The sequence below is a fragment of the Cetorhinus maximus genome, chromosome 18 (genome assembly GCF_964194155.1).
Source record: "Cetorhinus maximus chromosome 18, sCetMax3.hap1.1, whole genome shotgun sequence".
Taxonomy (NCBI): Eukaryota; Metazoa; Chordata; class Chondrichthyes; order Lamniformes; family Cetorhinidae; genus Cetorhinus; species Cetorhinus maximus.
In genome coordinates, this window is record NC_135896.1 from 38,384,315 (window position 1) to 38,408,284 (window position 23,970).

Consider the following 23,970-nt stretch of genomic DNA (forward strand, 5'->3'; position numbering starts at 1 on the left):
AGTGGGACTAGGTAGAACGCTCTTTCAGAGAGCCAGTGCAGACTTGATGGGCCGAATGACCTCCTGCACTATCATGATTCTGTGATTGTTTACTTGTCCCATTGCGAACCCCTTTTACCCTGCACCATCATCGCTTTTTGTTTATTTAATGCTCTTGCCCTTGCTTCTCCTCCACTCTCACTTTTCCATTGCATTGTGCTTAAAGTCTGTTAATCTCTAACATCTTCCAGCTCTGATAAAAGGTCATTGACTCTCCACAGATGAGACTTGACCTGTTGAATGTTTTCTAGCATTCTCTGTTTTAATTCTGCAGTTAAATGTATCTACCCTATTTTTAACACCTTTCTCTCAAATGTTTGTGATGTGCAGCATTTGGGAAGCAGAGGCAATATTAACTCGGCACCTAAAAGGCTGCCAGTATAAATTTATTCATTTTTGGTCAAACTAACTAAAATCTACAACACCACAGTGCCATCTAGGAGTGAAATAAAAGTAGCACAACCGAGCAAAGGGAGGATTTTATCTTGAACAACACCAACAACTTATATATATGTAGCGTCTTTAACATACTGAAACGGCCCAAGGTGCTTCACAGGAGCATTATAAAACAAAGTATGACATTGAGCCACATAAGGACATATTAGGTCAGATGACCAACAGCTTGGCCAAACTGGTATGTTTTAAGAAGCCTCTTAAAAGAGGAAACGAGGTAGAGAGGCTGAGAGGTGCAGGGAGGGAATTCCAGAGCTTGGGACCTAGGCCACTGAAGCATGACCACCAATGGTGGAGTAATTATAACTGGGAGTGCACAGGAGGCCAGAATTAGAGGGGTACAGATATCTTAGAAGGTTGTGGGGTTGGAGATTATAGAGATAGCAAGGGGCAAGTCCATTGAGCAATTTGAAAACATGGATGAGAATTTTAAAATCCAAGATGTTGCTTGACTGGGAGTCAATGTAGGCCAGTAAGCATGGGGGTGATAAGGGGGTGGGACTTGCTGTGAGTAAAGACATGGGCAGCAGAGCTTTAATGACCAAGTTTACAGAGGGTAGAATGTGGGAAGCCAGCCAGGAGTGAATTGGAATAGTTAAGTCTAGAGGTAATGAAGGCATGGATGAGGGTTTCAGCAGCAGATGAGCTGAGATGGGCAAAGTCAGGTGAAACCTCATGGAACCAATGGTTTCAACATGCCTCCAAGGTCATTAGTGTTTTTCTCCTGTTTCTCTTTTCCTATTACTTAAATTATTTGTGTCACATGAGACTGACTCGTTCACCTTATACTGATGGAATGCAATATAGAAAATGCTGTTAATGCAATTTAGTGCCAGCATAATGAGTGTGAGTCTGGTTTCTCGTATAGTAGTCAAAAGTTTTAAGTTTGATCCACAAAATCAATAAATATGTATGTAAGTTTGTGATTTTAGTGAGCTCTATTAAGGTAATGTATGGTTGCACAATAATATGTAATTTAATTCCTTTGTGATTTTATTTTGCAGATGATTCATGAATATGTGAATAAATCGGGCGACATCAGCAATAAACTGAAGGACAAAGCTTTACAAATCTCCTTGGATGAATTAACAAATTTACTACACTGGTAATGTTTATAATAACATTAAGTCCATTGTAGCCTGCTTTACAGTCATAAGTTTACAACCATCAATGGCCCTGGAGATTTTGTACCAGTATAACTCCAATAAGTTTTCACAAGGTGCTTGTTCAAACCACAATGATTAGCGTATGCTGCTACTGAACCAGTATGGAAGTTCAGCCAGGGACTTTGCAGCAGTTCCTAAAGGACAGAAAGGAGAGAGGTTGTACTCCTACACGGGAAAAGAATTAAGGTGAAAATCCTGTAGCCCTATCGCTGACCCATACTCCCTATGAGTGTGGCTACCCTGCTAGAAACACAGGAAATCTTGAATACTCTTATTGAATGCTTTTTAATCCTGATTGCATACTTTCAGTCTTATTATCATTTTTATGTTACTCCCCTTTTGTGGACAATGCCTTAACTTCATTAAATAATGGAATCACATTTGAGTGCTATGACGTTTGAGTGTTTTTTTCACCAGAATGTGGTGGGGATCTGCAACTCACTGTCCAAAGGGTGGCAGAGGTGGAAACCTGCATCACATTTAAAAAGACACTTGTATATGCATTTGAGGTGCCATTCCTCTCAAGAGCTGGAAGGTGGGATTATTCAGGCTATGTCTTTTTGGCTGGTATGGGCACATAAATCTTTCTCTATTTCTATGTTTCTATGAAATAAATTTATAGCACAGAAACAGGCCCTTTGGTCAACTGGTCTGTACTGGTGTTATGGTCCACACGAGCCTCCTCCTACCCTAATTCATCTAAACCTGTCTGCATATTCTTCTATTCCGTTCTCCATTATGTAGTTACTTTCCTTTACAGACATCTATGCTATTCAGCTTAAGTTCCACATTCTAACCACTTTTTCTGGGTAAAGTTTTCCTCCTGAATTTTCTATTGGGTTTATGAGTGACTGTCCTATTTTTATGGCACCTAGATTTGGTTCTTCCACAAGTGGGTAACACCTTCTCTACATCTACCCTATCAAACCCCTTCATAATTTTAAAGACCTCCAGTAGGTCACCTTTAATTTTTCTAGCGCAAACCATCCAGCCTTTCCAGATAGTTAGAACCTCTCAGTTTTGGTATCATCTTTTTTTGCACCAGCTTCAGTGCCGCTTTATCCTTTTTTAATATGGATTCCAGAACTGTATACAGTAAGTGTGGTCTAACAAAAGGCCTATACAGGTTTAACATTACTTTCCTGCTTTTCAATTCTGTTCCTCCAGAAATGAACCTCAATTGCTTTGTTTGCATGTTTATGGCCTTGGTAATATCGTCATCAACAACCGCTTTAATTTATATAATGCTTTTAATGTAATAAAATATCCTAAGCTACTTCTTAGGAGTGTTATCAAACAAAACTTAACACCAATTATTCTTGTGAAAAGGGGGAAAAAGATATAGATTCAGGATTTTTAACCCATTCTATATTGGAATTAAATAAGTGTTTCCAGCTATCAGAATAGTAGTATTCCATTTAATCACTTATTTATGTTTATATAATTTATTTCACTTTTATAAGGGTTGTTATTAGTGAATTAGAACCTTATTAAAGATGAGTGAACTTGAGTGAAATTTTATTTATACGTGATTATTACTTATACTTTACACTTAATATATTTTCATTAGAATTAAACAATGACTAATTTGGACATTTTTTGAAGCTATCAACAGCATCTGAAGGACAAAAAAAAGAGCATTTCAAACCCGCTGCCACTTTTGATAGTAGGCATCAACAGCTGCATTGACTTAAGGTAAATCTTTTTAACGATTAATATAAACAGCATAAACAATTTTCTAATATATTCATGTTAGATGCAGTTTTAAAGAAAGGAAGATTTAAGGACATCCCAAAGCACTTCATGGTCAATTAAATACCCCGACAGGGCCATCTGTCACTTGTTTCTACATTGTGTTTTCACAGAGCGCTGACCCTTGTTCTGCTATTAACACATTCCGTAGCTTTATGTTTATGCCACTATCGGTGCCTTCTTTATTCTTTAACACTACCATTAACATTCCCTTCGCCTTGTGTCCATGACATCTTTGTCAAATCTCTTCTGAGCTCCCACCTATCCCTGACCTTCTTTTCTGCTCCACCTGCTCCACTCCCTCCTAAACAGTATAAAATCCATTGGCATAGCGGTATTGTCACAGGACTAGTAATCCAGAGACCAAGGGTAATGCTCTGGGGAACCGGGTTCGAATCGCACCACGGAAGATGGTGAATAAAAAATCTGGAATTAAAAGCCTAACGATGAGCGTGAAACCATTGTCAATTCATCTGGTGCACTAATGAGAAGGAAATCTGCTGTCCTTACCTGATCTGACCTACATGTGACTCCAGGCCCACAGCAATGTGGTTGACTCTTAAATGTCCTAGCAAGCCACTCAGTTCTCGAGGGCAATAAATGCTGGCCTAGCCAGCGACGCCCCCATTCCATGAATGGAAAAAAAAACATTTCTACCCCTCTTCAGCTGTGAAGAAGAGTCATACGGGCTCAAAACATTAACTCTGTTTCTCTCTTCATAGATGCTGGCAGACCTGCTGAGTTTTTCCGGAATTTTCTGTTTTTATTACTTTTGAAATATAGTTGCAGTTCCAATGTAGGAGAAAAGTTAGCACTATTAGGTCCAACAAAGAGTGATGAAATATATGCCCGATAATTCATTTTTGCTGATATTGATTGAGGGATAAGTATTGCCAGGACACTGGTAGAACGTCTTTCCTCTGCTCCAGATAGTACCTTGGAATCTTTTACGTCTAATTGAGAGAGCATATTGGACCTCCAAGAATATAACGCTCCCCAAGTCCTGCACTGGATTGTCTGTCAGGATTATATGATCAAGCCTCTAGGAACATGGGAACATTTAGCCCCTCAAACTTGTTCCATCATTCAGTGAGATTATGGTTGATCTGCAACTTCATTCAATATATCCATTGCTTCATATCTCTTATTACCTTTGGTTAACAAAAAACTATCGATCATCAATTGTTGCGGTTTGTTGTTCCAAATTTCTGCTATCCTTTGTATGTAGAACTGTTTCCTAATTTCACTCTTGAAATGTCTACCTCTAATTTTTAGACTGAGTCCCCTAGCCCTACACTCCCCAAACAATGGAAATAATTTTTCTCTATCTAATTTGTTCCCCTTAATACCTTGAAAACGTCTAACTTCCAGGGAATACAATCCTATTTGCGAGATCTCTCCTTGTAATTTAACCCTTGGAGCCCAGGTATCATCCTGGTAAACCTTCGCTGCACTCACTTCAAGGTTAATATATCCTTCTTAAGGTGTGGTGCCCAGAACTACTCTCAGTATTCCATGTGTGGCCTAACCAGGACATGGTACAGCTGAAGCATGACTTTTGCCCCACTTACATTCTAGTCTTCTAAATACAAAGGCCAAAATTCCATTCGTTTTCATGATTATTTTATGTAACTTTTCATGAAATTTTAATGATATATATGCCTGGACCTCCAAGTCCCTTTTGAGCTCCACTGTTTCTAGCTTTTCACCATTTAGAAAATACTTTGTTCTATTTTCCCTTACTTTTTCCTACATTGAAATCTATTTTTCACAATTTTGCCCATTCACTAAGTCTTTCAATATTTCATCATCATTTCATGTTTCCCAATACTGCTTACGATGACTCCCATCATTGTATCATCAGAAAATTTGCATATGTGTATTTCTATTTCTTCATTTACATAATTAGTAAATATGGTGAATTGTTGGGGCCCAACACAGATCCTTGCAGGACACCGCTAATTACATCCTGCCAATTAGAGTGCCTACCTGTTATCTCTACTTTTTGTCTTCTGCCAATCAAAGAATTTCCTAACCAGATCACAAATTGCCCTCAAATTCATGAGCTTCAATGTTGGCTAACAGTCTCTTATGAGGGACTTTTCTCAACCGCCTTCTGGAAGTCCATATAAATTACATACATAGATATTCCTCTGTCTACTGCTCTGTTCACCTTTTCAAATAATTCAATTAGGTTTGCCAGGCATGACCTATAGTCTTTACAAATCCTGGAGCAGTGCTTAATTTTTTTGAGCATCGCTGGCAAGACCTGCATTTGTTCCCAATCTCTAATTGCCCTTTAGAAGGTAACGGTGAGCTACCTTTTTGCACTGCTGCACTCCATGTGGTGTAGGTATACCCTCAGTGCTGTTAGGCAGGAAGTTCCACAATTTTAACCCAGCAACAGTGAAGGGGCAGCGATATTGTTCCAAGTCAAGATGATGTGTGACTTGGAGGGAAACTTGCAAGTGGTGGTGTTCCCATGCGCCTGCAGACCTTGTCCTTCTATGTGGTAGAGGCCACGGGTTTGCAAAGTGCTACCGAAGGAGCCTTGCCACGCTGCTGCAGTGCATCTTGTAGATGGTACACCCTGACACTATGTGCTGGTGGTGGAGAGAGTAAATGTTTACGGTTGTGGATGGGATGTCAATCAGGCCATTTTGTCCTGGATAGAGTCAAGCTTCTTGAGTGTTGTTGCACCCATCCAGTCAAGTGGAGAGTATTCCATCACACTCCTGACTTGTGTCTTGTAGACAGGAATTAGGAGATGAGTTACCTGCTGCAGAATTCCCAGCCTTTGACCTGCTCTTGTAGTCACTGTAGTTATGCACAGGTCCAGTTATGTTTCTGGTCAGCGTTAATGGTGGAGAATTCAGCAAAGCTCATGCCATTGAACGTCAAAGAGAGGAACTCAAGGTGAGCTGGTTAGATTCTCGTTGGAGATGACCATTGCCTGGCACTTGCATGGCATGAATGTTACTTGTCATTTATCAGCCAAGCTGGAATGCTGCCCGGGTTTTGCTGCATATAGGCACAGGCTGCTTAAGCACTGAAAATTTGTTAATGGTTCTGAACACTTTGCAATCATCAGTGAATATTGCCACCTCTGATCTTATCTTGGAGGGAAGGTTGTTGATGAAGCAACTGAAGATGGTTGGGTCTAGGAAACCACCCTGAGGAACTTCTGCAGGGATATCCTGGGGCTGAAATGATCCAATAACCACAATCATCTTCCTTCTGTGCTAAGCATGGCTCTAACCAGTGGAGAATTTTAGCCGATTCCCATTGACTTCAGTTTTGCTAAGGCTGCTTGATTCCACATTTGGTCAAATGCTGCCATGATGTCAATTCAGTTGTTCTTGCCTCACTTCTGGAATTCAGTTCTTTTGTCCATGTTTGGACCAAAGCCAAAATGAGGCCTGGAGCCAAGTGGCCTGGGTGGAACCCAAACTGAGCATCAGTCAACCGGTTGTTTCTCAGTAAATGCCTCATGATAGCACTGTTAGCCACACCTTCCATTACTTTGATGATTGAAGGTAGGCTGATGGAGTGATAATTGGCTGAATTAGACTTGTCCTGCTTTTGTATACAGCTATACCTGGGCAATTTTCCACATTGTCATGTAGATGCCAATGTTGTGCATGTCGTGTATTACAAAGATAAAGCTCTTGTAGATAGGTGTAGACGAATGATGCTATTCAATCCATGTAGTCCATTCTTCTGGAGAAAACTACAATCCCCCATTATAGCATGTCTTTTTATTGACTCCAAAGGTTTTATTTCCATTATTCTACCTGAAAGGCCATTCCAGCTCTTTCTTTGTGTGAAGAAGTGACAAAATACTTCCAGACATCAGTCCTGAACTTACCTATTACCTGTTTGCATGTATATCCCCAAGTCCTGCAGTTGTGGTGTATAATGAAACAGTTTTCAGATTAGCCTAATTTATTCCATTTGTTTTTAAAAGGTTCCCTCCTTGTCTCCTTTTAAAACAGAAGAGTCTAAGTTTTTCTAATCTTCCCTCATTTCTCAGCTGAATAACACTAGGATCAGTGGTACAGTTCTTCTCTGGACTGTATACAGGTCTTGGATGTCTCCAGGGAAATTTTCATCTTGCTGCTACCTTCCCATTTATACCTAAAAACATTGCAGGTCCTTTGACCCTAACCACTTTATGCTGGTCTTTATCTTCCAAATGAACAGTAGTCAGAATCCCATGTGCCAACTTTGTTGTCATTCTTTTTATCCTCTATTTTTCAAGTAGCCATATAACCTATTAAATGTTGACTAGGTCTTTGCTTCAGCACTAATTCTGGTAGTATGTTCCACAACTTTATCACACTGCCTGTAAAAATGTTCCTCTTGCTGTTGTTCTAAATCTCTTACAGTTAACATATCTATGTCCTCTTGTTCTCATTTTTTCAATTACTGGAAGCATTCTGTTTCTATCTACCCTGTTCCACACACTGGTAATTATGGGTTTATCTAGTGTGTAATATACCTTTAAGGAGAATGCTGCTAAGGAAGTTCAGATGATCTTTAGTAACCAATAGAAGAGTAGTGCGGGCTATCTCTGTAGTTAGTAGTCAGTAGTTTAGAGATAGGGTTAGAAATGAAAGCACACAAGTAGTTGCTGCTGAGTACCTTGGTAAATAAACATATTGTTTTCCGCCTAAGAAGTGTCTGCTGATCAACTCTGTCTATAGTACCAACTCGGCCATCACTTACAACAAACATGCGGCGAGGATCCACAAGATCCAACACGTACCTTCATAATTTTAAATACCTCGACCAAATTGCCCCTTAATCTCAAACAAAAGCAATAAAATGTGCATGTTGGAAGAACTAGCAGAAAGGCAGAGGAAAATCTGACCTGGTGTTGCAACATAATATGTACACCAGGTGGCACTCAAAAGCATAGGCTGACACCTAAAACTACCTATTGGATAAAGCCTACCCATTAGATTTTACATTTCATTCTCCACACCCAACAACTGAACTCTCATTTATGGTCATTTTTACACATGAAATTCTTATTGTCTTTATCTCCCTTCTTCTCCACCACAGGGAATATGTCAAGTCACTTAAGCAGAACAATGCTGTACACGCAGGCAAAGTAGAAGAAACATTGAACAATGTTGTACAAGAACTCAATAAAATTCTCTCGGATGATATTCTGCTTCAAGCGAAGGTATGTTGGGAACGGGGTTCTCAAATCATTCATACATCAATAATATGCTACTGCACTGGAAATTTTATTTTCTAGCTTTGTTTTAAGAAACTCATGACAAAGAAATGGCTTTCCAGTAATCAGGATTTTAATCAGATAATAAGCATTGCTGAAAAGTATTGCGAAGAGTTCAGGAAAATGAAACAAGCCAATTGCCAGGTATACTGCTAATATTTCAAATATCGAACACTTCAATTAATAAATGTTGTAAAAAGAATGACTATAATAAATAAGTACAAATTAATTATCTCTGTTTAAATAAAAGGTCCTGATATCTAGTGTCCACTATCAGTTTGTTAAGGAGTACATTACACAAATCATGAAACAGCATATTTACTGCAAATCATCTGGACAACGTGACACAGCAGCAAATAAGATAAGGGAAGAATTGGGAGCAATACAGAGCATGTATAAAGAACATGTAAGTAACATAAACTATTTTATGTTTGTTTTTATTGTTGAGTAGTCATTGAAAGATTTTATGCACCAATTGGCATGCCTCCGTCCTAACTTCCCCTGGTGAACCAAAGCCTCTTCAAATGCTACTCATCCACCATGTACAGGCCAGTTTATGCCTCATCTTTGTTTACTTTCAAGGATGAACCTTCCTTCAGAACACCTACCAGTCAGAAATATAGCAGTGACCCTGTCTGTCATATATTCATGTACTTTGCATCCTCTTTGCATGCTGAAGTCCTCCTCCCTTATCTAAAATATATTTGTAATGTTCCATTACTGTGCTTAGAAGTAGCAAAATATCCTTCTTGTCAGCGTTCGGCCATTTTCCTAAACAATGGTTCACTACGCAACTTGATTTTCAAGGCTTGACATTTACAGAGGTAAAGTGCTTTATTATTCCTTTGACAAGCATAAATAGACTTTTATTAAAGGTTCAACATGATATCCTGTTAATAGTTTTGCTACAAATGAAATCACATTCTCTCAGACTGTACAGCTGAAAGCCAGGTATGTGTCCTCCATCTCATTTTCTTCATGTAAAAAAAAACAATCTCTGGTTGTTGGCAAAAACAGGCATGATGGCTATAGATAAAAGCAAAATACTGAGGATGCTGGAAATCCAAAACAAAAGCAAAAATACCTGGAAAAACTCAGCAGGTCTGACAGCATCTGCAGAGAGGAATGCAGTTGACATTTCGAGTCCGTATGACTCTTCATCAGAACTAAGGAAATAGAGAAATGAGGTGAAATATAAGCTGGCAAAGGGGGGTGGGACAGGTAGAGCTGGATAGAGGGCCAGTGATAGGTGGAGGCAAAGAAAAGATTTCCAAAGATGTCATAGACAAAAGGACAAAGGGGTGTTGACGGTGGTGATATTATCTAAGGATGTGCTAATGGGGACATTAAGGGTAGCAAGCAGGACAAGCTAGTGGCAGATGGCCCTAGTCGGGGTGGGGTGGGGGGAAGGGAACGAAATGGGCTAAAAGGTGGAGATAAAACAATCAATCAAAATAAATTTAAAAATAGGTGGGAAAAGAAAAAAAATTTTTTTAAATTATAAATTATTGGAAAAAGGGGGATCGGAAAGGGGGTGGGGATGGAGGAGAGAGTTCATGATCTGAATTGTTGAACTCAACGTTAAGTCCAGAAGGCAGTTAAGTGCCTAGTCGGAAGATGAGGTGCTGTTCTTCCAGTTTGCGTTGAGCTTCACTGGAACATTGCAGCAGGCCAAGGACGGACATGTGGGCATGAGAGCAGGGTGGTGTGTTAAAATGACAAGCGACAGGGAGGTCTGGGTCATGCTTGTGGACAGACCGAAGGTGTTCGGCAAAGCAGTCACCCAGTCTACGTTTGGTCTCTTCAATGTAGAGGAAACCGCATTAGGAGCAGTGAATGCAGTAGATTAAATTGAGGGAAGTGCAAGTGAAGTGTTGCTTTACTTGAAAGGAGTGTTTGGGCCCTTGGACGGTGAGGAGGGGGGATGTAAAGGGGCAGGTGTTGCACCTTCTGCGGTTGCATGGGAAGGTGCCGTGGGAGGGGGTTGAGGTGTAGGGGGTGATGCAGGAGTGGACCAGGGTGTCCCGGAGGGAACGATCCCTGCGGAAAGCCGTCGGGGGGTGAAGGAATGATGTGTTTGGTGGTGTCATCATGCTGGAGTAGGTGGAAATGGCAGAGGATAATCCTTTGAATGCGGAGGCTGGTGGAGTGATAAGTGAGGACAAGGGGGACCCTATCATGGTTCTGGGAGGGAGAGGAAGGTGTGAGGGCGGATGCGCGGGAGATGGGTTAGACACGGTTGAGGGCCCTATCAACCACCGTGGGTGGAAAACCTCGGTTAAGGAAGAAGGAAGACATGTCAGAGAAACTGTTTTTGAAAGTGGCATCATCAGAACAGATGCGACGGAGGCGAAGGAACTGAGAGAATGGGATGGAGTCCTTACAGGAAGTGGGGTGTGAGGAATTGTAGTCGAGGTAGCTGTGGGAGTCGATAGGCTTGTAATGAATATTGGTGGACAGTCTATCACCAGAAATAAAATAAAAGGTGTGGCTATGGGTACCCGAATGGGCCCCAGTTATGCCTGTCTCTTTGTGGGGTATGTAGAACATTTCTTGTTCCAGTCCTACTCAGGCCCCCTCCCACAACTCTTTCTCCAGTGCATTGATAACTGCTTCGATGCCGCTTCATGCTCTCATCTGGATCTGGAAATATTTATTAATTTTGTTTCCAATTTCCACCCCTCCTTCATTTTCACATGGTCCATCACTGACACTTCCCTTCCCTTCCTTGACCTCTCAGTCTCAATTTCTGGTGTTAGACTGTCCACCAATATTAATTACAAGCCTATCGACTCCCACAGCTACCTTGACTACAGCTCCTCACACCCCACTTCCTGTAAGGACTCCATCCTATTCTCTCAGTTCCTTCGCCTCCGTCGCATCTGTTCTGATGGTGCCACTTTCAAAAACAGTTCCTCTGACATGTCTTGCTTCTTCCTTAATCGAGGTTTTCTACCCCCGGTGGTTGACAGGGCCCTCAACCGTGTCCAGCCTATCTCCCGCGCATCTGCCCTCACACCTTTCTCTCCCTCCCAGAACCATGATAGGGTCCCCCTTGTCCTCACTTATCACCCCACCAGCCTCCGCGTTCAAAGGATCATCCTCCGCCATTTCCACCAACTCCAGCATGATGACACCACCAAACACATCATTCCTTCGCCCCCCCCCGGTAGCTTTCTGCAGGGATCATTCCCTCTGGGACACACTGGTCAACTCCTGCATCAACCCCTACACCTCAACCCCCTCCCACGGCACCTTCCCATGCAACCGCAGAAGGTGCAACACCTGCCCCTTTACTTGCCCCCTCCTCACCGTCCAAGGGCCCAAAATCTCCTTTCAAGTGAAGCAGCACTTCACTTGCACTTCCCTCAATTTAGTCTACTGCATTCACTGCTCCCAATGCGGTCTCCTCTACATTGGAGAGACCAAACGCAGACTGGGTGACCGCTTTGCCGAACTCCTTCGGTCTGTCCGCAAGCATGACCCAGACCTCCCTGTCGCTTGCCATTTCAACACACCAACCTGCTCTCATGCCCACATGTCCGTCCTTGGCCTGCTGCAATGTTCCAGTGAAGCTCAACGCAAACTGGAGGAACAGCACCTCATCTTCCGACTAGGCACTTAACAGCCTTCTGGACTTAATATTGAATTCAACAATTTCAGATCATGAACTCTCTCCTCCATCCCCACCCCCTTTCCGATCCCCCTTTTTCCAATAATTTATCATTTTTTAAAAAATATATATTTCTTTTCCCACCTATTTTTAAATTTATTTTGATCTATTGTTTTATCTCCACCTTTTAGCCCATTTCGATCCCTTTCCCCTACCCCACCCCCACTAGGGCTATCTGCCACTAGCTTGTCCTGCTTGCTACTCTTAATGTCCCCATTAGCACATCCTTTAGATAATATCACCACCGTCAACACCCCTTTGTCCTTTTGTCTATGACATCTTTGGAAATCTTTTCTTTGCCTCCACCTATCACTGGCCCCCTATCCAGCTCTACCTCTCCCACCCCCCTCTACCAGCTTATATTTCACCTCGTTTCTCTATTTCCTTAGTTCTGATGAAGAGTCATACGGACTCGAAACGTTAACTGTATTCCTCTCCGCAGATGCTGTCAGACCTGCTGAGTTTTTCTAGGTATTTATGATGGCTATCGATATTCAGTTAGCTGCATTATGAAGTAATTAATAAACAGTGCTTTAAATGATCTAACCTGTATTTAGCTCACATATTCATACTGTTCTAAACTCTAGCCTTATTTATAATTTGCTAGTTTTGTATAACTGATTGTTCCTTTAATTTTTGAAATTAAACCATTCCTAAATTTAGCCAAACCTGATGAAAGGTGTAGTTTATGAACGTTTTTGTTTGGGGAATTCCTTGCAAAATATTAACATGCTTTTAAAGATCCCAAGCAAATATTGACTGTTCAAAGACATCTGTCTCAAATTCCAAAAGAATGTATCAGACAACTAAAGGAAAATAGGGATATCTTTGCAGATTTGATCATTACAATACAGTAACAAGTGAGTTGTTAGGAAGTGAACAAATATATAAATATACTTCCTCAGAATAAAATAACTATTTTTGGAAATGATTCAGTTAACTAAAAAGCATAGTAGTCACGTGACAACTTCTGGTTAAAAAGCTGATTCTAAAAATATAGATATTCGTCATGTTGATTCAGAAACGTATAAATTACTGCCTTGTAAGTTTTAGTATCATCAGTAGCTGTGTGATAGAAGCCAAATTTTTAAAAATTGTTTATAGAGTGCATCTGTACAAGTAATAAATTTTAGGGTGTGGATGTGTGAACTAAACCTTTTTTGTTTTCCAGGGCAGTACTGCTTTGTGGCTTTTTCCGGTAACTCAAGATTTGTCTGATTTTATTGGTTCAAACGAAAATGAACTTGAGACAAAACTGAACAAATTATATATGGACTTTCCAGATATCGGGTAAATTGGTCTGCATAGTACCATTCATCTTTACATGCTTTTAAGACTTGAGGGTTTTTAATGATTTCTTTGTCTTTAGCTCTCCCAACATGGAAATTTGTATGCTGAAAGTTTATATTGAGAATTTAGGCACATGTTTGATTCATGGACCCTGGAATGTCCCCGCATCAATTTTAAACCGTAGATTTGTTTAAATTATTTATGATCATTTTTGCTAATAAATAATTAATCATAAACATTCTCATATAGGTAAGGTTTCATGTTGTCTCCTTCCTGCCCTCTGGTTATTAACACTGCACCTAATCTCTGTCACGTAGCCTGAACTTCCTTTGCATGTGTTTTTGGCTGCTGCGCTGAACCTGAGCCCAATACTTTTCTCTCTTTTTCTTCACTTGTTCTTTCATGGGATGTGGGCATCACTAGCTAGGCCAGAATTTAACATCCATCCCTAATTGCCCTGGTGGTGGTGAGCTGCCTTCATAAACTGCTGCAGCCCATGTGGCGTATGTACACCCACAGTGCTGTTAGGAAGGAGGTTCCAGGATTTTGATCCAGCAACGCTGAAGGAATTTCAATATAATTCCAAGCCAGGATGATGTGTGGTTTGGAGGGGAACTTGCAGTTAGTGGTGTTCCCACGCATCTGCTGCCCTTGCAATTCTACCACCGAAAAGGACAAGTTTGGAAGATGCTGGCGAAGCAACCTTGGTGAGTTGCTGAAGTGTATCTTGTAGATGGTACAGACTGTTGCCACTGTACACCAATAGTGGAGGGAATGAATGTTTAACCTGGTGAATGCGGTGCTAGTCAAGCAAGCTGCTTTGTGCTGGATGGTGTCGAGCTTCTTGAGTGTTGTTGGAGCTTCACTCATTCGGGCAAGTGGAGGGTGTTCGATCACACTCCTGACTCGTGGCTTGTAGATGGTGAACAGGTTTTGAGGAGTCAGGAGGTGAGTTCCTTGCCACAGAATTCCCGGACTCTGACCTGATCTTGAAACCACAGTATTTATATGGCTGGTCTAGTTCAGTTTCTGGTCAATAATCACACCCAGGATGTTGATAGTGAGGGATTCAGCAATGTGTAATGCCATTGAATGTCAAAGGGAGAACTTAGAGTCTCTCTTGTTGGAGATGGTCATTGCCTGGCATTTGTGTGGTGCAAATGTTACTTGCCACTTGTCAGCCTGGGCCTGATTGTTGTCCAGGTCTTGCTGCATATGGATACGCTTCAGTACCTGAGGAGTCATGAGTGATGTCGAACATTGTGCAATCATCAGCGAACATCCCCACTTCTGACCTTATGATGGAGAGAAGACCATTGATGAAGCAGCTGAAGATGGTTGAGCCTAGGATACTACCCTGAGGAACTCCTGCAGTGATGACCTGGGACTGAGATGATTGACCTTCAACAACCACAACCATCTTCCTCTGTGCTAGGTGTAACTTCAGCCAATGGAGAGTTTCCCCCCTGATTTCCATTGATTTCAGTTTTACTAGGGCTCCTTGATGCCACACTCGATCAAATGTTGCCTTGATGTCAAAGGCAGCAAAGGCTCTCACCTCACCTCATAGTTCAATACTTTTGTCCATGTTTGGACCAAGACTGTTAGGAGTCAAGTGACCCTGGCAGAACTCAAATTGAACATCAATGAGCAGGCTATTGCTAAGTAAGTGTCACTTGATAGCACTGTCAACAATCCCTCCCATCATTTTGCTGATGATCAAGAATAGACTGATGGAGTGGTAATTGGCCGGGTTTTTGTGGACAGAACATGCCTGGGCAATTTTCCACGTTGCTGGCTAGATGCCAGTGTTATACCTGTACTGGAACAGCTTGGCTAGGAACACGGCTATTTCTGGAGCACAAGTCTTTAGGTCTACTGTCAAAATGTCATCAAGGTCCATAGCTTTTGCAGTATGCAGTGCCTTCAGCTGTTTCATGATATCACATGGAGTGAATCACTGGTATCAATGTTGAGATGGGTCATCAACTCAGCACTTCTAGCTGAAGATGGTTGCAAATGCTTCAGCCTTGTCTTTTGCACTGATGTGTTGGGCTACCCCATCATTGATAATGTGGATATTTGTGGAGCCTTCTCCTCCTGTTGGTTATTAAATTGTCCACCACCATTCACGACTGAATGTGATAGGAATGCAGAACTTAGATCTGATCCATTAGCTGTGGGATTGCTTGGCTCTGTCTATCGCATGCTGCTTCCGCTGCTTGGCATGCAAGTAGTCCTGTGTTTTGGCTTCACCAGGTTGACATCTTATTTTTAGGTATGTCTGGTGCTGCTCCTGGCATGCCCTCCTGCACTAGGGCTGACCTCCTGGCTAGATGGCAGTAGTAGAATGAGGGATATGCAGGGCCATGAGGTTACCGATTGTGGTTGAATATAATTCTGCTGCTGATGATGACTCATGGTGCCTCATAGATGCCCAGTTTTGAGTTGCTAGATCTGTTCGAAATCTGTTCCCATTTAGCACGCCGCTAATGCCACACAACACAATGGAGGGTATCCTCAGTGTGAAGACAAGGGCAAAGATGGATCATCCATGGGCACTTCTGGCAGAAGATGGATAAAAATGCTTCAGTCTTATCTTTTGCACAGATATGTTGGGCTCCCTCATTTTTGTGGTTGGGGATATTTATGACGACACATTCCTCGGTTAGTTGTTTAATTACTCACCACCATTCATGAATGGATGTGGCAGGACTGCAGACCTTTGACCTGATTCATTACTTGTGGAATTGGTTAGCTCTGTCTATTGCACCTTGCTCCCCTTGTGCAGTCTTGTGTTGTAGCTTCATCAGGTTGGCACCTCATTTTTGGCTATGACCTGTTTTGCTCCTGACATGCTCTCCTGCAATCTTCTTTGACCCAGGGTTGGCCCCCTCGCTTGATGGTTATGATAGAGTGAAGCCCATGAGGTTACAAGTTGTGTCTCAGTACAATTCTGCTGCTGCTGATGGCCCAGCGCCTCATGGATACCCAATCTTGAGTTGCTAGATCTGTTCCGAATATATCCCTTTGTGTTGCTTGGCACTGCCACCATGCTCAATGGAGTATCCTCAGTGTGAAGACATGATGTCATCTCTGCAAGGAGAGTCATTCCTACCAATATTGTCATGGACAGATGACTCTGCGATGGGTAGGTGGTAAGGATGAGGCCAAGTAGAACAAAAACAAAAATACCTGGAAAAACTCAGCAGGTCTGACAGCATCTGCGGAGAGGGATACAGTTGATGTTTCGAGTCCGTATGACCCTTCATCAGAACTAAAAAATATAGAAATGAGATGAAATATAAGCTGGTAGAGGGGGTAGGACAGGTAGAGCTGGATAGGGGGCCAGTGATAGGTGGAGGCCAAGAAGAGACTGCTGAAGATATCATAGACAAAAGGACAAAGGGGTGTTGACGGTGGTGATATTATCTAAAGGATGTGCTAATGGGGACATTAAGGGTAGCAAGCAGGACAAGCTAGTGGCAGATGGCCCTAGTGGGGATGGGGTGGGGGGAAGGGATCGAAATGGGCTAAAAGGTGGAGATGAAACAATAGATCGAAATAAATTTAAAAATAGGTGGGAAAAGAAAAATATATTTGTAAAAAAAATGATAAACTATTGGAAAAGGGGGGATCGGAAAGGGGGTGGGGATGGAGGAGAGAGTTCATGATCTGAAATTGTTGAACTCAATATTAAGTCCAGAAGACTGTAAAGTGCCTGGTCAGAAGATGAGGTGCTGTTCCTCCAGTTTGCATTGAGCCAAGTAGGTTTTTCCCACTTGTTGGTCCCTCACCACCTACCACAGAACCAGTCTAGCAGCTGTGTCCTTTAGGACTCTGCTAGCTCAATCAGTAATGGTGCTACCGAGCCACTCTTGGCAATAGACATTGAAGTCCCCCACTCAGGGTACATTCTGTGCCCTTACCACCCTTCTTCCAAGTGACGTTCAACGTGGAAGAATACTGATTCATCAGCTGAAGGGATGGGAGCGGTAGGTGGTAATCAGCAGGAGGTTTCCTTGTCCATGTTTGACCTGATGCCCTGAACTTCATGAGGCCCAGAGTTAATGTTGATAACTCACAGGGCAACTCCCTCTAACCTGTACACCACTGTGCCTGCACCTCTGGTGGGTCTGTTCTGTCATTGGGACAGGATTTACCCAGAGATGATGGTGATGGTGTCTGGGACATTGTCTGTAAGGTATGATTCAGTGAATATAACTCTGTCAGGCTGTTGCTTGACTAGGAATTTTGGCACAAGCCCCCAGATGTTACTAAGGAAGACTTTGCCATTGTCATTTTTGGTGACTAAATGATGCCAGGTGGTCCGTCCAGTTTCACTCCCTATTGACTCTTCCGTATCAGTTTGATACAACTGAGTGGCTGGCTAGGTCATTTCAGGAGTCAACCACAGTGCTTTGGGTTTGGAGTCACATGTAGGCATTACCAGGTAAGGGCTACAGATTTTCTTCCCTAAAGGGCATTAGGTTTTTACGACAATCAACAATGGTTTCAAGATCGACCTTACTGAGAGTAGCTTTTAATTCCAGATTTATTAATTGAATTTAAATTCCACCAGCTGCCATGGTGAGATTTGAACCCCTATTCCCAGACCATTTTCTTGGGCCTCTGGATTACTAGTCTAGTGATATTACCACTACGCCACCTCCTCCCCTCTTCCCACGATAGGCTTCTCTTTTGACTTACCCTTACCCTTGCTCATCTCTATGCCACCTTTCAGTTCTCCTTTCAGGTGTTTGCTCCACCCAATTCCTATCCCACTCCAACTTAGCTTCCTTTACTACTTCTGCTGCCATCACCTTGAATTTCCTTTGAACTGTTACCCTTTGTACCTTGATAAGTGTATTTTCAGCCAAGCTGTAAATTTTTTTTGTTCGCCATAGTTTATGTATAGATTCTCCTAATTTTTGGTGTTCCCTCTAATTTACAGCGAAGAGCATGTTTCAGCCCTTCTTTATTTCCGTGGGATCTCTAGGGGGAGAAAGAAAAGCAACCTAATTAAGTCTTTCAACCAACTGGGAAAAGATCCAGAAGGCTCAGTACCAGAATCCCGCCATTTGCTGTTTGAACAGATTGCTGTCACTGCGCCGCTGGGCTGCATGCCTTTATTTACTTAAAGTCAAAATTATATCCATAAATTTAATGGATCTATGTTGAATATTCCAAGCATCCTTGAGCATAACATTGTAATGTAAGTTATCTCCAATATATAACGGCTACAAAAATTACTTTTACCATTTGCAAAGTAATACAATTCTTAAATAAGTCGACACATTTTTATAACTTAGAAAATCTCTTAATATGCCCATTGTCCACACTTATATTTGCTATTGGTCTTAAAGACCTGATAATATCAATGTGTTTTAATTATTGCACTCACGGTGGCTACATATACTGATGACAGAGTGTCAGTTTCGTTGAAAAGCAGAACTTAAATACTTGGGACCATGAGATCCTTTAATAATGAATTCCATCAGGTAGCAGAGAAAGTAGAAAGCATCCAAGTGAAAATCATAGCCTTTCTAGTGTCTGCAGGCGAAGGTAGGTACAAACAAAATTACAGCCATGCAATGATTATGTCCTGCTTTTGCTCACGTTCCTTAAGGCTTCCTAAAATATGTATTCCCAAATTTCAAGTGCCTCCATTTTTTTAAGGCACAGAAAATACATATTCCCAGTTCAAATCTATATTAATATTGCTGTCCCTCCTGGATGCTCAAAATATGAGGTGTCTCCTTTAAGAGGAATTGTAAACCATTTCTGATCCAATATTATTAAGTGCATCTGCTGAGAAGGTTATGGTGCTAGCCTAGAAACAGGTACTTTTGTGTGTTATGACGTGGCAGGCAGATCAAATCCATGAGGGAGACTTGATCCCGCTATCGCAACGATTTTACAATTTGTGTTTATTTCGAAATGTGTGCATTGAATTCAGAAGTGATAAATCCACTGAGACCTTTAGAGATTTTTTTGTAAACTAAATTAAAATATTTATCAATAAAAGAAAAGATGTCAAACACATACGTAAGATTCCAGTTACTTAATACTATAGTCAATACTAAAATTCCAACCTAACCTGACTCCCAAATGCACCCCTTTGTAAGGCAACAGTCCAAACTAGACTTTAAAGTAAAAAAAAAAAGGCCTGCACAATTATCACATTTAAGGGCTGGAAGCAACAGACTCGAGAGGTAGAATTTTCTGCTCGGTGTGCGGGCACGTGCTCAACATGCTGAAGCGTGAAATAGCGCGCAATGACGTCGGGCGAGCGTCCCAACATCATCACACACTTGCACGATATTTCTGTCAGCAAGCACACGCATGTGAGAGTCGGCAGCACACCCACTGAAAATTAAGAGGCCTACTAAGGCCATTAAAGTAGCAACTGATGGTGATTTTTCACTGCTCGTCCAACGTAATGGATGGCGGGCGGGCGAATCTGCCAGGCGGCCTTTGCATTTTTGGGGAAACCTCACCCAAGGGTGTGATGTGGTTTCTGTGATTAACTTAAAAAAAAGATTAAAATGTTTTGAAAAAATTTTCATCCTCCGTATGTTGAGGTGTCTCATTCTGACGCATGAACATTTTTTCCCAATTTTACATTCTGTTTCTATTGATTTTAAATTTGTCAGCTCCCTGCCTTCAGGGGGCTTTCATTCCGCACTCCCCGGCGCCCGCGCTGACTTCAGCGCTCGCCCTCCTCCCACCCCGGCAGCGCTGAGCCTTTCAGCGCGACTTGCAAACTGGCTAGCCGTTAATTGGCCAACCAGAATGAAATCCCAGTCGGGGGCCGATTGCTGTCAGCGGCCCGTTCCCCGGACACCCCCGGGCCCCGCTGATCACGGCCGCCTGCCGACCCAAAATTTCTGCCCATGCAGAAATGGCTGGAGGCGTTCCTGAGGATGTTTTGCTGGATGTCACCGGGCCTGTCTCCATAGCCTTTCATTCTCCCGTATAATATACGTTTTCTCTCTTTTAATCTGTAAATTCCATTGTTCCATATGTCCTTGAAAGTGCACTTTCCCATAATATAAAACTTTCCATGGTGCTAATATTGTCAGTTACCTTTCTGAAAAATAAACACACTGCTTGGCCTAGCTTCGCTTGTTAGATGTAAACATCCTACTATCTCTTCGAAATTCAAACTGCCCCAATTTATCTAAAAATGCAAATTCTCCTCACATTCTAAGACCAGCCATGTTGACGTATTTAGCATTTCAAACCCCTCTCTACCTAACTTCTTTTGATGTTTCCAAACCTCCAGAGCAGCTGCCTCCAATTCAATTAAATCCCACACACACTCACAGAAACTATCCAAATCCCACTATTAACCTACTTTTATAATAAGTCACAATGATATTATGAAAATTATTATACTTTAGTGACGTGGAAAAATAAAATCCAAGAAAACCTTGGATTAATTGACCTCAGATAATTCATCTTAAACAATACTTTGCATTTATAATTGGGGATACAAATCTTGATAGGAAGAAATGGGAGTGAAGCAGTGGAAGTGTGCTCGATCTTTTCTTTTTGAGATTACAAGTTGCTTTCACCCAACTTTAAATGGAAGCTGTTGTGCCCAATATTAAGCACTTCTAAGACCAGACTCCAAAGTTTTTGGTACGATCTGGTTAGGGACTAGTAAATTTTTGTTTAAAGTAGACAAAATTTGAGATCCAAGACACTCACTAAGAGAATAACACCACAGGTTTCCAAGGGTTTTGAACAAATGCTTGGCAGTTAATTTTCAGTCACCATCACTGGTGCTTTCTCCATGGCAATGCCACTTGCCAACCAATCAGCACTCTCTTCACATATAGTATAAATTGTTGCTTTCCCCTTATGTTGGTAATCTTGCGAGCATCCTGAGTGCAAGACGAAAAGCTAAGACATGTCTTTTTTTCAGCAATACTCAAGTTCTGTACTACCAAGTGACTATTTGAATGAATTTCAGTGCTGTATGTACCAGCATCTAACGACACCATGCATTTCTACAGTTTCTTTAACACTGAAAAATTTCTCAAGGCACTTCACAGAGGTGTATTCAAAGAAATGAATGCTGAAACAAAGGAAATATTAGCACAAATAATGGTTGGTTAAGGAGATGGGTTTTAGGAAGAGCCTTATGGTAAGGGACAGATGTGAAGAAGCAAAGGGATTCAGGGAGGAAGATTCTAGAGTATAGAACCTAGATGATTGATGGCAAGGCTGCCATTGGGGCAAGAAGCATGAAGATGAGCAAAAGGACAGATTCGGAGAAATAGAACATTTGGGGGGAGCTGTAGAATGGGAGGAGTTTACAGAGATAGAAACATAGAAGGCTTAAAAACAGGAGTAGGCTATATTCAGCACCTCCCTCATTCTGTAAATCATGGTTGATCTCTTTAACTAACTTTTCTACTCATATCCATTACCTAACAAATATCTATAAATCTGTTTGAAAATTTCAAATAATCCTGCATTCACAGGCTTTACGGGGAGAGAATTCCATTCGCCTTCTATTCCTTGTGTAAAAAAAATGCTTCCATCCCCGCCTCAGTCTCAGGTCATCTGCTGAGTCTATCCCAAACAGCAATCATTCCAAAGCCAGCAGAATGGCTAGCCAAAATCAGTGGCTCAAAGATAACATTTTAACACAGAAAACGTGAGCAATCATGTTTCAAGAAACTACTTTATGGTGAGAGCACAGCTGAAATGTCTGTTATATAGACATTAAAGAAAATAGTCTAATTTGTAATTACTGTAAATGTACTGCTTGTGCAGAATATAGTTCATTCAGCTGTTTAATGATAGATACATTTTTCTGCTAATTTATAGCCTGACATTTTTTTGGTTATGGAAGGCATTGTGACAAACATTCTCTTTTTATTTTGATCCTGGCATCATGCTACATTTACCCAAATATTGAGCAAATGAATACACACCCTAGTTATTGGGAAATGCAAAGTCCACTTACGGAAGTGGGTGGTGATGCTGAATCCAAGGGAAGTATTCAGTATGAGAATCTAAAAACATAACTCTTGTCTTTTAACGACTCTGACCAAGCTGAGTGACTGTTGCATAGCTGAAGTCATGAACTAGCCATGAACCAGTATTTTCCCTACTTGAAGGCACAGTTTAAGACGTGCTTTCCTCTGTAGTCTGGCTCAGTCAACTGAAGCTAACTTTTCAAAGCAATATCCAAATTTGCCAAGTATGTAGGTGATACAACTGTATTTACAATAACTGTAGAATTCTTGAACATCTTCACAAAGATTACAAATGCAATTACACCAAGAAAATTTCATTCAAAGAGCTTAACAAAAAATCATATACTGTAATAAAAACAGAAGCTGGAAATACCCAGGCTGATCATCAACCTGAAACATTGCATTTGTTCCTCGCTCAATGCCTGACTTCCTAAGTGTTTCCAGCATTTTCTGTTAATATTTCAGATTTTCAGCATCCACAGAATTTTAGGCTGGGATTTTCCCTGCCTGTCGGCGTCTGGCGTGTTCGGTGGCATGAGCAAACAATATGGCAAGAAGGCCAAAAATCAGTTTCATGACAGCATGAAACCAGCTTGCGATCGTCTGCTCCGCCCACCGATGGCGGGCCACGTTTCCTGCAATCAGAAATCAGGAACCTCATTGTAATACATCAGCATATAATAAGGCCAGCCCACCGGACTCATCCCCGCACCCACCCCCCCGGATTGTCCACCCACGTTGGCGGGAAAAGACACCAAAGCGTTTCACAACAGAAAATAAGCGACGTGCACTTGACAGGCCATACTTCGCTCGGGGCTTCAAGGTTTGTTTGCTTACTTTGCTTCGATTAGCACTCGCAGTCACCAGCGCCAAGCTTCACAGGCAGCACCACATCACTTTTAGGGAGGGCTCACAGGCAGGTCTCTACCTACTAAATCAGCCATATGTGGCTAGCTTTTCAATGGCTGCAGGGCTAGGACTTGCTTGGGGAAGGGGGAGAAGTGGCCTTAGGCAAGAGAAGAGGCTGCAGAAAAAGAGCTGTACTGGGGAAGGACGGTAAGCCAGGGTATGTGGGGGCACATGTTGAGCTGTACAAGTGGCCTCAAGATAGTGAGAGTTAAGTTGAAACCACCAGATGTGAAGTTATGTATTGTAAGAGGTGTGTGAGAGTGGGTGGTGATGGCCCTTGAGCTGGCAGTGAGTGAGATGCCAGTGAATGTGTGATGGGCTTGAGTGTGAGAGTTTAGGGTGATGAGATGGGTGCCATACCCTGGCTGCACGGATGAGATCATTCATCCTCTATCTGCATTGGATGGCCAATCTCTTCTGTGCAGCATTGGAACTGAACACTGATGC

General features: G+C 41.8%; 1 protein-coding gene across 5 annotated transcripts in view; it reads left to right on the forward strand.

Moving 5' to 3' along the window:
- The window catches only part of LOC144693078 (exocyst complex component 3-like), a 53,088-nt gene extending 32,943 nt beyond the window's left edge, over positions 1-20,145 (forward strand). Inside the window, exons 6-12 of one of the 5 annotated variants that reach the window (XM_078562428.1) lie at positions 1,497-1,597; positions 3,264-3,353; positions 8,478-8,601; positions 8,677-8,799; positions 8,906-9,061; positions 13,500-13,618; positions 18,573-20,145. In XM_078562428.1, coding sequence (XP_078418554.1) covers positions 1,497-1,597; positions 3,264-3,353; positions 8,478-8,601; positions 8,677-8,799; positions 8,906-9,061; positions 13,500-13,618; positions 18,573-18,759 — 900 coding nt within the window. In that variant the 3' untranslated portion in view covers positions 18,760-20,145. The remainder of the gene's footprint in view (positions 1-1,496; positions 1,598-3,263; positions 3,354-8,477; positions 8,602-8,676; positions 8,800-8,905; positions 9,062-13,499; positions 13,619-18,572) is intronic. The other 4 variants (XM_078562430.1, XM_078562429.1, XM_078562431.1 and 1 more) reach the window with 4 other exon arrangements.
- The last annotated feature ends 3,825 nt before the right edge of the window (positions 20,146-23,970 follow it).